The 16,421-nt window shown below is 41.5% G+C and overlaps 1 protein-coding gene across 6 annotated transcripts in view; it reads right to left on the bottom strand.

Annotated features, from left to right (window-relative positions):
• Window positions 1–1,054: 1,054 nt before the first annotated feature.
• The window catches only part of LOC100650848 (disheveled-associated activator of morphogenesis 1), a 43,642-nt gene continuing 28,275 nt past the window's right edge, over window positions 1,055–16,421 (bottom strand). For 4 of the 6 annotated variants that reach the window (XM_012312005.3, XM_012312003.3, XM_048409021.1 and 1 more), the window contains exons 2-12: window positions 13,502–13,609; window positions 6,403–6,711; window positions 6,089–6,313; window positions 5,413–6,010; window positions 5,057–5,331; window positions 4,645–4,977; window positions 4,083–4,558; window positions 3,445–3,881; window positions 3,028–3,155; window positions 2,785–2,955; window positions 1,055–2,700 (exon numbers count right to left, since the gene is read on the bottom strand). In XM_012312005.3, coding sequence (XP_012167395.1) covers window positions 2,434–2,700; window positions 2,785–2,955; window positions 3,028–3,155; window positions 3,445–3,881; window positions 4,083–4,558; window positions 4,645–4,977; window positions 5,057–5,331; window positions 5,413–6,010; window positions 6,089–6,313; window positions 6,403–6,711; window positions 13,502–13,543 — 3,261 coding nt within the window. In that variant the 5' untranslated portion in view covers window positions 13,544–13,609 and the 3' untranslated portion in view covers window positions 1,055–2,433. Of the gene's footprint in view, window positions 2,701–2,784; window positions 2,956–3,027; window positions 3,156–3,444; window positions 3,882–4,082; window positions 4,559–4,644; window positions 4,978–5,056; window positions 5,332–5,412; window positions 6,011–6,088; window positions 6,314–6,402; window positions 6,712–13,501; window positions 13,610–14,062; window positions 14,323–15,405; window positions 15,512–16,421 lie in introns of those variants that run through there. The other 2 variants (XM_003397781.4, XM_012312002.3) reach the window with 2 other exon arrangements.

Genomic DNA, 16,421 nt, shown 5'->3' with positions numbered 1-16,421 from the left:
TTCCTTATTATTCGCTCTCCCCACCACCACCCTACCTCCTTTTATCTCTTGTGTTTACGTTCTTTGACGTTATTTTGCCTAAAGAAGTTACTAGAATAGTTCGAATTTTGAGATTTCAGTACTGGGTATTCATTAAAGACGAGACAATAATTTCGTTCGAGTTATTTGAGAAAATATTCAAGCAACTTGCATGGAAATGAAAACAGTAAACTGCTTTCTGCTTTCGCTATATTAACGATGCGGCAAGACTTTGTTTCATTAAGGCCAACAATTACGTCTAATGATGCCCTTGGATTTTTCAGGGGACGCGTTGAACTGCACTCGATAATTCTCATTTAAAAAAACGAATTATGGGCTTCGATGTATTGTGAAATTTTTCTTCTGACGGTAATGGCACCCGATATAGAAAGTCCTTTGACGCGAAAAAATAATTAAAAGTTTATTAATTATCGCGCAGTTTGAATTTAGACAGGGCGATATAAAAATAAGTCAGCGGCCTAAATTTTTAACGAATGCCCGAACATCGTTAATATGGTCAGGATTTAGTATTGAATTTTTTTTTTTTTTATTTTATTTGCTTGATTCTCTTTCTTTCGCTTCTCTTTCTTTTTCCCCGTTGCCACGTTTAATGTAGGTTCTTCTATTCCAAGATTTGACAAGTGTTATTCGAAATAAAAATTCGTACTTCGTCACAAAAATCAGTTTCTAACTAATCATACGTAAAATAATAATTTACGGATGTCGTATAGATAGTAACAATTCGTAAAAAATTATTTGCATATGCTTCGTATTCGATAACACTGCGACATCTATGGACACGCAGGGAAATCAGTACACATGCTTGTCCTGCGGACATCCTATCGAAGTTCACTCTTCACCCGTCGCTAATTTATCGGCAACCGGTATTTCTTGAATCACGGAAGATTAATATCGAAAAAAGAGAAGAAAAAGACTAAAATATTTAACGAACGAAAATTGGAAGCTGTTTCAAATAAAAGAATTATTTGCTACCTGACCAATAAAAAAGAAAAAATTAAGATTAAAAAAGTGCTAGTGAAGATTTGAATTTCACGTTTATTCGGTATATTTTATATTATATATTAATACATGTGACATTAAGGACGCAGTAATATATTATCGGGCTGCCGCCATCGACAAGAATAGGACATCGATACTGAATATTTACAAAAATACAAAAGCTTACAAAACATCGACTGCTATACAACGAACTCTTGTCTAATCGTTTCGCCTTCTCTGGTCTACACATTGAAAACTAACACGAATTCCATCAACGACTCGGCAATTATTAACGAGCTTCTAAATAATCTAATTAATGATTAGGTCCTTTTCTAAAATACAAAATCAGACTTGTAGGTTTCCCGAGGCTGAAGTAGAGTTGCAAGTATGCAATGGCCCTCTCTGGTATGTTTCTCAGTATATAAAAAGAACACGCTGTTCTCAAAAAGCATCGAAAATTTCGGTAAGAATATTCGTCGACGTATGAAAATCGAAGTCTTTTCAAAATTGTATCAAGTCTATCGTTCTTAGGATCGCGTTGCGTTTTCTCTCTGTTCGTTACCTCTCCTTGGTCCGATCGCTACGATGTTCTTTCGTCGAAGTTTTGCAAATCGCTGCCGTTAAACGCGGACTACCTTAATGAACAAACGCATAATGACTATATACAGAAAATTATCGCGTGATACCCTTGCCTGACTCGTAACACAAACGCTTTTTAACAATGTACAAACTTGCGTTCGTTCAGTTTCTCGATTTCGCAATTTTTATGTCACTTAATTTTAATCGACGTATACGATGATAAAAACACAAAATTCTATTTGGTTATCATTGTGTAAAAAAAAAAAAAAAGAGAAAATATCGAAATTGAGTATGCTAAGGCATCGTTAATCGTACGACGCTTTGGTCTTGTCAATTTAAAGATTGCGTTCTCGCACGATTTCGTATTCCTGGATATTTCTTTGCCGTATTTCTTACGCAACATCGAACACAGTGTCAGATATGTGCAGGAATAACTGCAAAAACGAGACATGAGATTCGATTGAGAATATAAGGTGTATACAATATTCAGAATTTATGATCGAACAAACTTCACGAAACATAATGCACCAAACGAATCACGATCGGTGAATTAGGAAGACTTTAGACATAATGAATTAAACAGGAATTACATCCGAAGATAATACTACGTAATCGATGAAGGAATTTACGAAAAATAAAAGTTTCGTAGTCTTCATTTTGTTACTCTATTTACACGCTTCCAACTTAACGTATCCGTTATTTCGATTCTCTCCTTTATTCCTACAGGAGAATTGATTTCCTTCAACGCAACATTCGTGTTTCCTTTCTATCACATATTGTTTAAATCGTAAAATGGTTCGAACGACGTTAACGTCACTAGCAATTCCATAAAAGATTTCAATGTCTTTCCCTGGAATCTTCTCTGTGCGCGCTGTGTCTTCGCGATTCTTGGCCGCTCGGAGTCACAGGTCTGCGCTTTGATCTTTTAAATTTCGCGATATCCTCTCCGAAAACGTCGCCGGTTCGAAGAGCCGATATCAAGTCATCGAATTCACCCTTATTGTCGTTCTGTCCATTGCTATTGGCTTCGTTCTTTTTGCTCAAGGAGATACTGTTTAATATTCCCTCGCGAGAATTCTTTCTTTCCATTGTCCTCTTCCGAAGCTAATATAAATCGTTTCAAAGAATAAGATTACTTAAGGATTAGCGCAGAAGAAATACAACACGAGTATCTCGCATTTTACGTACCTCTTGTTCTTGCTTTGCTCTTCGTTCTTCTTCCTCTATCTTCTTCCTCATATTTTCCACGTCTTGTCTGGCTTCAGCTAACGCTTGTAGGAAGTTTTCAAAAATGCCAAAGAACTCGTCTGGCTGCACGCCTGCTGAATCTTCGCCAAACAGCCTCACTGCTCGGTCAAACTATCCGCAGAAATTTCAGTGAATGGGTGAAAGAAAACTTGGCAATTGTATACAACCAGTCTGGAAACTTACTCTAGTTTTCATATCTTGGAACAGATCCTCCGCTTCCGCTAACCTACATGTAGCCTGTGCCTGGAAATCTCTCATTGCTGGTAAGAACATGTCTCCTTGAAGTACTTGAGACTGACCACGGTGGAATTCTAAAAAAGAGTCGATAAAATTAAAGCAATCGTAAAATATAACATTAGGTTGTCCGAAAAGTGTTTTTCTTTTACAGACACGTCTTTTACAACGACGCATCTTTATAAAAACATGAAACCTAATCTGTCGAACGTTGTGATCCCTAATTTGATAGAATAAAATGGGTCGTACGTAATTGGATAAAATAATATAAAACGGAAAATGTTGTGCGTCCATTATTTTCTTATAAAACGAAAGAAACTTTTCGGACGACCTAACGGTATTAATCAAGGCAATTACGAAGCATACCTATTTCCCTTTGAACATCCTGAAGACCATTTTTCAAATTAGCCACCTCTTTCTGCAGATCAGCCATGCTAACTCTAGCTGCGGTTCGAACATGAGGCATATCCTCCTCGATATCCAACACCTCCCTAAACCTAGACTCAAGGATTTGAACCAAATAGTGCAGCAAAGTCGTGCCTTTGGAGCAAGAAGACTTGGTATCGACTAGACGATTCAAGGAAGCTAAACGGAAACCGCAGGCATTCCCGCGAGCGTTTCCGCGATTTACGTAATTCCCTAGAGCTAAGACCAATTCCAGGAGTTTTCTAAGTCGCCGGGACCTGGCCACCTGTCGACTAGCTTCGAGCACCGCGCGCATTCTCGGTGTCAATTCCGCAATGCTGGCAGCGAATTTCTTTTTGTAGTGAAGAGATCGTAATCTTTGCTCGTAATGCGGCACTCTGAAACGTGGATATCAGGAAATATCTTTTTAAAACGTTATCGAGTATTATCTGATCGAGTTTTATACCAGCGCAACGTATATACAATACTCCGTTTGTTTCGTTTGTCATAAATATTCGATTAAACGTTTGGTATGCGTCGATAAAAACGTTATTTCTGGAAAAGAAAAGATCAACGATAGGAGGTATAGATCTACGTACTTGGATATTTGGTATAAGAAACAGTCGGCCCTGTTCTGAAGCTCTTTCTGATGTATGTCTAAGAGAGCAGCTTCTTCAGACGATGGGATATACTTTAATAGTTGTTCAACCATGTCTATGTGCAGAATATTCTGTTGGTCCATAGAGAGGATGGTTCTAGTGATCTCATTGTCGGACATCTTCAACTTCGACAACAAAATCGTGCAGTTCTGAGCTCTCCTCGAATCAATCACTGACATGGTCTTCTTGTTCTTTCCTAGGGTTCGAAGATCTTCGATCGAACCCTCCGCGGACACTCCGTTCTTTTGATAAGCGCAAAAGATTTTATCGATCGATTCTAGATCCATGACGTTATATAACTTCGTGTCATCGAGTTCCGACCATATAGTGCCTTGCAACTTTTGCTCTGGTATCTTCGACCAATTAAAGGACTTCAAGGGATTGCTCGGTTGAGGAACATTCTTGATTATCTCCACCTGGATACGTTTAATTCTTTTCGTTATTCAATGTACTGCGGTAACTGAGAAAGATGGCAATTGTTAAAGATCAAAGGTTATCCTACCTTCATTGGAGGAGGAGCTGCGGGCATTAGGCAAGGAGGCGGTGGAGGTGCCAAGGGTGGAGGCGGGGGCGGCGGTGGCATTGGTTTGGCTTCAACCTTCTCAAGAACTTCGTCCTCGACGATTTTAATCGTCGCTTTCGCATCGTCCGGTAAGCTTCCGGAAGCTACCAATTGTTCCAGCCTCTTCCTCTCCGATTTCTCGTTGTTTATCTGTCGAGATAGCGTCTCGACGTTGTCTTGCAATTCCGAAATCCTCTGCTTCGTCTCTATATGCATCGACGTCTCCTTCTCGAGGCGTTCTTTCACCCTTGCCAAGCTGGCCTCTATATCTTCCTAGAAAGGTAGGTCAGGTCACGGATGAGAACAAGAGCGGACAACGATCTCAATTTGGCAAGACAAGACGATAAATTACTTTCTCTTGTGTTCTTAGATCTAACTCTTGTTCCTTCTTGGCTAGTCTACTCGACATGTCGGAATTTTCTCGCTCCAACTCCTCTGCCTTCTTCCTGGCCGCCACGAGTTCTTCTTCCTTTGCGAGCAAATGAACAATTTCCTTCACGTTGATCTCAATCGGCGCGACGTCGGGATTCCTTGTGACACCTGTATCATTTCCTTCTGACTGGAGAACGATTTGTTGCACGATCCGATCGAACAGTAGCCAGTGTTGAGGATGGGAGCCATAATCGACTGGAAGTAATAGGGAAATAACAGATAAATATCTTTCTTTTCAAGCAAGTAGCACGAGTAAGTGAAAAGAAAATATCTTACGAGGTAATAGAAGACAGTGTTCCAAAAGACTTAACAAATGAGGATACGCAGCGGTATGACTGAGCTTCCTCCTCAATAAATCGAACATCGCCGTAGCGCTCTTCGTGTCCACGTGTTCCTTTTCGAACTTCCTCGCCAACTCCTTCTCGTCTTCGTTTCTCACCATTTCGAAGAAATCCAAATGCCTATCTAGCGTCTCATTTTCATATTTTCTAAGCTTTTCGATAATCGGTTGGATACCGAGCATCAATAATTCGTATCTTAGGTGTAACCTAAACTCCAAAGTCACTTGACCCGGTCCATAATTCAACACCGCGTTAATGAACGACATGATCGCCGTCTTCAGAGACAGATTGTCTTTGTAGATACCGAAGTTCTTGTCCAAATCGTTTATAATACTTTGGAAACGTGTTCGTTCGGAATGATACTGCTGGAAATGTAGCATAGCTTCCAAGACTTTTCGATGACCACCTGGAACCAAGCAGACAGCACCCAGAATTTCGAGAACAGATATCTTCGTCTTGATGTTTTCAGTCGCCAGCGACTGGGATATCGTATTGATGGCAGTAGGGTGCGCCAATACGTGTGCTCTTCCATTCTGCAAAGGCGATTAGAATTTCGATAGAACTTCTTGCTTAAAAGTGTTCAGCGATCAATTGTTACAATCTAATCTTACCGAATTGTTCATCAACGCTTTCAAACACCCTATCACACTTGTATGAAGGTTGCTGTTAGCTGCCTCCGCGTCCATAGTTCCAAGAACTTGTAACAGAGCATTCAATCCATCGAGTTCTATAAACCTGAGGACGAAACTGTGCGGCTGCGTCCTCAAAGCGGTCTTTAGGGCTTCGGTTTGTCGCATCTGATTCGAAACTTCTTCACCCTCTTCGGGAAAAGGACTCTGAAATTAATAAGTTTCTCATGAACACAAATATTAATTCATTAATTAACTATGAAATGTTTACACATGAAAAATCACGAAATAATTACACTAGCTATCGTCTTCAATCTGTTGATATAATCCTCGGGATCCCCGCTCAGATCTGTAGTTCTGAGCCCACCATTCTCAAGCGTGCCGTTACCTTTCCTGGAGCAATATATCTGCCACTTTTTGTTCGCCGGAAGTGCCAGAACCGCCTGTCGGTTGGCCTGGGTCAGGTCCAGCTCGTCGACCAATTCGAGGAACATCTTGTTCAGTTCTTCCTCGGCAGGCATCGGCAGGGTGGGCGTCATTGCTTGAAGCGTGAGCGTACCCGTGTGCTCCACAACGCAATACGTGATTTCCGGTGGCTCGTCATCCTGTATGTAGAAGAAACATAGCCATATTTTCAGTCAGCTGTTGCAACCGCTGCTTTCATAGATAATCATTTGGTTTCCCTGCAGGCTTGTTTTTGCAGGATACGAGAGGCAAGATGATGAAGATGAAGATGATGATGATGATGATGATGATGAAAGGAGCAATAAAACGGGGAAGCAATTGTTACTTCGTTGCCGCTCAACGCGGAAGGATTTCACGGAGACGTTATTTTAATAATCGCACGGGAAATGCTAAAAATTGAGAAAAATGTCACGGAATTGGGTTCGATCTGTTTCGTTTAAACATCGCCAGATATTTTTGACTTTCCGTGAAAACCGATTGGGAACGAAGACGATCGAGGGTATGTAACCAGGTCTTGACCTTATTGAAGACGAGCCTCGGCATTAAATCGCGGAGTTGGCTGCTCGTCGAGATGCCGCTGTGAACCAACTTTACATGTGTACAGTGTGCGTGATCGACGATCAAACACGAGACGCCTTTTATATCGAACTTGTATCAAATATTTTGCATAAAAAGTATTGTCATGAACTTCGATACACATTAATGGTATCTTATGTTTATCAAATTATTACGATATTCGAGTTATACTTTGGGCCAGTTCAACCTGTACTTGCGATCCTCTAAGGACCATTAACTTCGCGCACTGTACCATTCTCGTGCCTCTTTCGCTTGGCTCGAGCAGTCAGAACCAGAGGCAGCAAAGGTCAGGGGACCGGCTCAGGCACTGGATTCCTAAGGTACTTTCACACGTGACTAGGAAATTACCTATATTCACGTACCAGGCCGTCGATTTATTCTTCGCAAACATCATGCTACGACCGAGAATATGCGTGCCATTTAAAATATTTATCGTTCGCTGAACAACTTCGTGCAAGCTTATGGTTCACGTGATGTGTTTTTCACATATTCGTTGTGTTTGACCGTTATCACGAAGCGATAGGAAGAACTGTGTTAAGATAATAGCCAGTGCGAGAAACTAAGAATATTAGCAGTGTTAACAGTCTGTTGACAAGAGCATCATCAAATTATTTGCACCATAGTTTACATAGTCAATTCCGCATTGCTGTAGAAATACATAGATTTATCGTGTAGATAGCAAAAATAATTACTCGGTTTTTATTCTAAGAGCAATTTTCTCAATTTAGCGATCGAAATTATCTCAATCCGTTCCTAACGAATTTCCCGATCCTCCAACGCTCAACTTCCTCAAAGGTCTCTTGCAACACCCAGCATCCCTCAATTCGTTTCAGGTTAACGCTCGCGGCGCGTTCACGCGCGATGCTAGCACGTGAACGCGAAATAAGAGGAGACGCCATAAAGCGTGACACGCGACCGCCTGCCGGCACGCACACGTGAGTTTCAGAGTAAAAAGGCGAAGGAGGTCAGCCAGTTCGGAGCTGGATTCGTCGAGTTTACGCGACAGACTCCCGCCAACGGCCACCTTCCTCGTAGGACGAAAGTCTATCCACCGTGACGAATGCGTCGAGTAAATAACATGGATAGATTCCTCGGTGAAAAATCGAGATGGTAATATATCGCTTGGCTAGGGTTTCTCCGCTTTGAGCAACGCGGTTCATACGGTGTTCACACGTAAGTAGATTTATCGTTTGAGAAGTGCTGGGAAAACACGCGGTAACCTGTGACAAACTTTATTAAACTCCTCCGTATCGCAAATTTTATTGTTACTAACAGAACGATTTTCTTTACGAACTTCTTTAAACTTAATTTTCAAATTGAAAGACATATATATCGTAAATCATGGTTTGCTATAAAACCTTTGTCAATTACGTTGTCTTTGGTCAAACAGAAGATAGGTTTAAAGAATGTGATGTGTCGAGATTACGAACGATACTCTGGGTGAAAGATGTCGGCCGATCGCTGGAAAGTCCGACATCAGCGCGAATCCCAGTGTCGATCACCACCCAGCTCGTAAACGACCACGTGTTCAACGTCCGCACGTAATAAACTTTGTTATTGCACTATGTTGAGAAGATGATTATAAAATATAGCCTGACGTTGTAGGGAACGCAAACGACCGCTGAATGCAGTTCCGCGTCCTACCTTCTCATAAGCATATTTTTCCTCCGGCATCTCTCTGTTGTAGCTTGATAACAGGCGTAATCCGAGGCACGATCTTGGAAGCAACGTTATAACTGTATAAAGTGACCCGATTTAGCGCAACCACGTATTCATCGGCTGCACGCGATGTGATTTATAATCGGTCGGTTAGAAACGAAAGCGAAATATTATACGCGCTCGTGTCACGAACTCGTCTCGATGATAACTTCCTTGCAATTTTCAGGGATCTAACCTTAGATGAACCTAGGAATGTAACTCACCACCTAAGCACGTCGAACCAATTGATTCGAATTTACTGGCATTGCACTTGACAAGGAAATCTATAGATTCTGTTTTTGTTTCACTGTACGGTTTGCTTTCCGGTGGAAAGGGAACACGTAAAAGTACCTCTCGCTCAGATCGTTTCAGGTTTAAGGACACCCACGCCCGCGTGGGCGAGTAGGTTGTCAACGTAACACGGAAATTAAGCGCAATGAGATTTGCAGATATGGCATACTGTCTACTCTTTATAGGTCTCGTAGCATGATCACGTGCTAATACTTGTTGAAAACTAGTTTCATCATCGATAGATACTTTTTGTAAAACACGATAGCCCAGAAAAAAATTACTGGTTGTGGTCGGAGAGGAGAATAAAATCAATATAAATCTATATGGTGCGGATTAGTTTGCAAATGCTGTAGGTTTTTAAAAAAAAAGGTTCAGAATCGTTCGAACAATCGTGATGTAATTTCGAAAGATGGCGAAAGAAAGTCATTACGCCCGTATTCTATTCTGCATCTTGAAGAAATTGCAGAAGCTTCGAAGCAAATGGAACAGATGGGCGATGGGAAACAACGTCGGCAATCGAGTTGCTCTCTGCGGATAGCACATACGCTTCTTCGGAAGCGTCGAGTTCGCAATAAACCGATGAGGTTGAAGTGGCTCGGAAGCCTGGCAAGAAATCCCCTGGGACGTGATCGCGTCAAACCCGCCGGCATTAGCATAATTTTTTCCGTTTCTCGCCGGGAATAGATCTTGAAGCGATTCTACGAACTGAATTTCTTGTCAAATGATGCTTATACGTCGCGGAACAGACGATACTCTCTCGTTCGATTGCTCTACAGCCTCGAAGTTCGCAGGAGAAATGCCGACTTAAACATCGTAGCCGTGCAGTTGCTTACAAAGGTAATTTAAGCGTCGTAAAACCGAAAAATGTGGTCGAATTCTTTAAGACGTTACAAAAGAGTAGAAAATTGTTTAAAAACGAATCAAAAACTTGCAGCATCTGAAACAGAGAAAATGACTTGGGTAGCCTACCATTTTGCAGACGTGAAAGGAACGAAGATACGAAAGATACGAAAGAATTTTAAGAAACACTTTCCCGATGCGTTTACGTTCGCCTTCGTCGCGCGTCATCCACTACAAATAACTTTAGAGGGAATCAGAAGTAGACGACTTGAACGGTAAGAAGAATGAGCGATAAAATTGTTAGTACGATCGACGAATAGCAAGGAATCCGAGACGTCAAAATGAACAACGTTGAGACATGCAAATCGAGCAACAGGCATCCGAGTCCAATGTTCCCCTAAGAAAAAGTCCGGTGAGGACCGCGTTTTCATCGTTTCTTACGCTTCCGTTGGCACCACGGTAAGCGTATATATATGTAATAAATTCCAGTATCGTCGATAATTGAAAGCGTCGCCGCGAAACACGTAAAGAACGCTGTGTTCCACCAGTCACACGCGATACCGATCGTTTGTAGACTTTCCAACGCGCCGCTTGCTACCTTCTATGGCGCATTCCATCGGATCTCTCGTTCGACAGATCTGCCGCTTGAAAAAACAACTACAGAACCTTCGAGGATGCTGGAAATACGATTATGTTCACCGTAGAGTATCAGACCCCTTTTCCTCTCTGGACACGCCCTGTAGTACTACGGAACCGCTGAACAGGGTTGATCGGCATAATGGAATCTACGGGTCATAGGATTCCCTCAAGGACGACTGGATGGGAATCGCGATGGGTTCCTCCTGGAAGTGGACACACGTTTCTCTTTTTTTTTTTTTACTCGATTCCAAGGAACAACGATGTTATGGTCGTTCGTGAAATACGAAAGAAGTGTTCTCGAATGTGGATCTATGTATATGGAAGAATCGTCGAAAAACAAGAATACCATACACTTTCTGAGCTATTAACTTTGAGCCAAGCTTCCTCTTTGCTTTCTACAGTATGAGCATTTATGAACCGAAGAACCAGTGCCTCGAATAAGACGTCCATTATTAAATTAAGACGTAAACTATGAATGAGCGTCGTTTGTCGACGATATCTGCTATCGAGTTATCGATCCTACTTATCGCAATTGTGATATTTGAAAAATCTCTCACTGGTATTTAATATAGGAATATAAGATGAAAAAGACGCGGATTGTTTCACAAGATTGAGGTCGATGCGTTTCTTTTTATTACAAAGATTTGAGTCCTGCGTCTAATCAATTGGCCATCGTCGCTGTCGCTCTTGCGTTTAAAGTTAATTACGTTGACCGTTGTACCGTGTCAAAGAGGCGATATAAATGCATGAGAAAGTTCACTATTTTCGACTACAGCTTCGGTCGTCACATCTTTCTATCGCTCAAAAAAGTTACGTGTCAATTTTGTCAAGGCATTCTAAGTAGATGAAAGAATAAAAAAAGTTTAATAGTTTTACTTAAAAAAAAAAAAAAAAAAAAAAAAAAAACGTAGAAACGTAAAGTTTAGTAGTGCAGCAATAAATAATATTGACAGTAAAGAAAGTAGTATTAGCGATAAAAGGGAATTCAATGAAAATCGGTACTAAATTCTACGAAAGTTAATAGAGAGTTTATCGGCAGGAAAAATTCACATTCCATTTATGTTAAATCTTATATTTCGCGTTTGTATTTCGTATCGCAATCTTCTTTTCTTTCCATTTTAGTTTGGAGGATACCTCTTAACTATAAAGCATCATCACCGCGCGATCTTCTTGTCACAAGAAGATACCACTTTTTAATCGATCAAAGTGCATTCGAAAGTGGTCATCTTCAAGCTTCATCGATTCTCAAAAGGAAGTTGAATTTCCTTTATCGAGGGGGACATCTGTACCGTCACGGGTCACGCAGTCAAAGACCCAGGATGTCTGGATAATTTGTATGAAGAAGATGCACCGGTTCGTGACAATGCGATCTCTTGTTCAAAGTATTTTGAACAGACATTGCACATATTTTTCGTCGTTGATTCGCGCCCACCTTGCGATGACCATTGAATTATTTATCATTTAACGGAGACAGGGAAATGTATAGTTTTGATTTCACATGGAAGCATTGGTGTCAGGATTTATTGAAAATCCTTCTTGTCAGATTTACAACGTCATTTGTCGTTGCAGCTCATGCAGAATAGCAAAAATTGTCAACGACAGAATAAAGGCAAAATCTTTCGTTTATGATCGTTCATTCCTACATAACAATAAGAATTATACGAATTTATGTTGCATCACAACGTAATGAGATTCGTCGATCTGAACATAATAGAACATCTCGCGCGTTGAACGCATCGAGTAACGCGAGGAATCGTTTCAGCATCTAATTTTTAGCAGCACTTCCGGCGGCTTTCCGGTTCAGAAGAGATCGTGACCGATTTATAACTCATTTATATGCCATAATTGCATGCTCGTCCAGAATGCAAAGAAGAAGCATCGAACTTTGCTAATGATCCAATCTTCAACACTTTCGATTCCGATACCGATTCGCCTTTCTCCTTCGACCAATTCCTAAGTTTCGTATCAAAATTATAGCTTAGATTCGCGTATGCAATTAATGCGATTATATGCCTATCGCGATTTGAAGTTTCTTTAGACGGTGTCACGAGCTGTTTACGGAACGAAGAAAGTAACCGGTCTCTCCTCGACCAAATAGAAAACCCAGTGAAATTATACGGACACGGTCGAGAACGTTCCCTTTCGGGATCAAAAAGTCTGGGAATCTCGACGACTCGAACACGCGCTGGCAACGCACACGTGTTGCTTTTGCATTGCAGATGTCATCCGAGAATGCTTTGCATTTATGGGTGTGTGCCTGGCACGATGATTTAATACGGCATCATCTCTCTGCTCGTACGGGAATGCGACCGATCCAAACGTGTCATCTTGACGCGACTTACCATCGTTTCGACTCTTCGGAAAAGCGCCGTCTCTACGTGTATTTTGTTCTCGTTCAAACTATTCTACCTTGACTTACGCAACTACTTCCTAATGACAATCTGCTTCGTAGAAGTTCAGGTAATCAGTTCTCGTTTGCTAGTTACCGATTCGAGCGAATAGAATGCGGAACCGTATTTGCGGTAGGCACGAAATCGATTCTCGCCCGCCGCGATCCACTAATTGTTCTCGTTCAAGCGTTTCGTTATGCTTCTATTTTCCAATTGTTTTTATTTGCAAATATTTGCGCCGTAATAATAGTACCGTTTGCAGAATGGTTAAATAGGATTAACGAAAAATTCGTTACGCTTATAAATTGGAGAAAAGTTCTTATCGATCGTACGCATTTCGCCGAGAAAATATGAAACGAAACACGTATAATTTTTGTTCGGCCAGCCGATAGACAGCGCATCGGCAAACTCGGACAAATTATAGGGTAACTCATAATTGCTGTAAAGACTTGTTTGGTTGGATGGAGTTTCTAATTGTAGCAACTCTCGTTCTTACCTGAAGGCAACCGCAGAAAGACTTTTTCACCCGTGATGGCATCGTCTGGCAGCGACCCACGAATTCCTTCAAGGGCTGTGGACTCTTCACTGGGCAGCTCGGAATCCTCTGCAAGTCAGAAAACGTCCCAATCACTTAATCGATTCGCCGATAAAATGTCACGATACTAAATTTTCCAATCGATATTCGGACAAAGAAGTTTCCTAAAAGATCGGACTTACGAGCTTTAGGAATCGCGTTTCGTCGTAAAGACGCGCCTGTCTAAAACGAAAAACATTGCCTTTCACTCGCTTTTGTCCAATATGAATTCCTACGGTACCAAACGTTATAAAAAGAACAGGTAGGGCAACTTGTTACGGAACCCGAACGTAATGCAGCTCTTGTACGACAGCGTCGTAACGATGCGATGACTGGTTTGTCATTCGTGTTACGAAAAAATTCATACTATTCCTCATCGTAATTACGACATTTTTTCAAATTCTAAAATTACCTAACACAGTCACAAATTTATGCTATGCGCCGGTAATTAACCCAACATAGATTCACTTCACGAACACCTACTGAAAAGAATCTCGAGGTCCAACTGTCCTGTCCGGGTTCCGGACAGGGCTCAATTTCTTCGTGTTGGTTAGTGGACGACATGTGGCCGATTCGATGATAACACTTTTATTTTTCCAACGGAGGACAGGAAGGCCGAAGGCGACGACACGGTACTGATCGTAATGGAGAGCGCAATTACTCGCGAATTTCACTTTTGCACGTTCAAAGTATGGGCGCATCAGAGCGCCGGCGAGACTGCCTCTTGGCTGATGAGCCGAAGAGTCTCGAGCCGACAACGAGGTCGAGTCAACGAAGTCCCTCTTATCGTACCGTCGAATTTCTTATCGCTACGCATGAAAAAATAAAGAACGCCGGTAATTTCTGCTAGTGGGTTATCGTGCAGGTAAATATGAATATGTTTGCGGTCTCCTTCGTCAAAAAGAATTGATAAACGATCATAGTACAGAAGCAAAATTAATATCTGGAATTCTTCGATAGGTGTGCCTGCTTTGTACCTTTGGAAAATTTGGAACAGTAACATAGTGAAAGATAAGAAGCGACAACAGATTATTGAGTTCTACCCGATTACTGATCGTTTCCAGCAAATGGTACAACCTTATCTCACGTCTGTTATCACATACTATGCCAACTGCGAGTCCCAGCAAAATGTGCCCAGACGTTGGGAAAACATCAACGAAGAGACGCCGAGTCGCTCGAAATTAATTATTCAGCCTCGTTTCACTCTTACTTTATTGCATATCGATAATCTAAAAAAATATAGCTTCTACAGTCGCAGCTACTTTTCACACTGTCGTGGAAATTTATGGCTGTGCCGACTATCCTCGTTATTGTATTTTCACGATATCATTCAACGACGAATACGAACATCTACACCTTAATACCTTTCTCTTGGAAAGCATAAACTCCGGTTAGGTTCGAGGATCTAGCTAGGTTTTCTCAATTAATTCAGCAGGTCTGCGTGTGACGCATAGACGTTACCATGTAGCCGTGGACAGCATCGTTCCCTTTATTTCATGGAACAGCTGTTGCCCGAGGTAATTGTAACCTTCTATGAGCCGTTAGCTGGAGCCTCGTGTAACGAGAATGTTGTACACACATAACCGTCGTTCGCGAGTATGCGGCTACTCACGATGGTCGAGTATCGTGGCAACGTTTCGTGACGTGCAACATTATCTGCTTTGCGAAATTCATCTTCCCTCGAGCGGAACCCTTTGTGGAAATTCTATGTCACCGATGGACTCGATTCTTCCGTCATAGAAATCGCTTTCGTTTCGCGTCGTAGTTCGCGTTTCTATCGGAATGCGGGTCGATCGAAGAAATGGAAAAAATATCGGCGGACTAACCTGTTAATTACTCCGTTTGAGGAAGACTTACTGGCATGGATATGTCATACGTATGTAATGGGAATTCTTCGATAACTAATAGTTCGTCGATGACAATATTTACGATACATACTTTCGTGAACAGACTCAGCAAGGCTGCACGATTTAATCTACGCCTAAATCGTTTCCTCGTGAGATACCAAGACACGCCAGCCTGTCACGGGTTACAGATTCGCAACTGTAAATACAAATAGATCAGTGGTTCTCAAATTGCGATACGATTGTACAGCATTAACTATTGCTCGATTCAGAAATGTAAATTATATTTGATTTGACAGAATAACTCAATCATGTAGAAATATCAGAGTAGGCATTCGATCTAAACGAAGTGAAATCCAAGAACGGATTGTTGGAAGAATATATCGAAGATGAGACCCAATTTGTTTACATAATCGCGTCAGTGGTGCAATGCGTTTTGCAATCGCAATTTCTGAAGGAAATCATGCTCGAATAGTCGATTGAACGAAAGAAAATCGTGAAATGAATGACGAACGGTCATGTAATCGTTGGGATTTGAAAGGCGCCGATTAATTCTGCGCTTCATTAATCGTCCGAATACGAGAAACGTCGTTGAGTGGGCCATAGAAGCGGACAGATTTTCTCCGTAGTATGAATCGCATCCTGAATAAAAGGTGCTTCGAAAGCGCGGGTTCTGTCAATGGTCGTTTCGGCCCGCATAAAATGAGGCCTCTGCGTGCGGAGCACAGGTAAACTTTCGAGTTTCGTCTCGCGTGAATCGATGCATGGGACACGTGGTAATCATCGCCTCTTCGATTCGAAGAAACGAGGGCAATCATGGAATCCATGACTTTGTTATTACAACTATTACCATTAACTGGTAATGGGAAATCTTGGTAGTGCCGTGGTGAGTTTACGTTGAAAATAAAGAATATTTACATTGATAAATTAAATATACAGGGAAATGGGGTCAACTCGTAGATTTTACTCGAGTGAACGCAGAGACGAGTGAACGAAAA

This window comes from Bombus terrestris, chromosome 9 (genome assembly GCF_910591885.1).
Source record: "Bombus terrestris chromosome 9, iyBomTerr1.2, whole genome shotgun sequence".
Taxonomy (NCBI): domain Eukaryota; kingdom Metazoa; phylum Arthropoda; class Insecta; order Hymenoptera; family Apidae; genus Bombus; species Bombus terrestris.
This window is presented reverse-complemented; position numbering and strand designations above follow the sequence as displayed.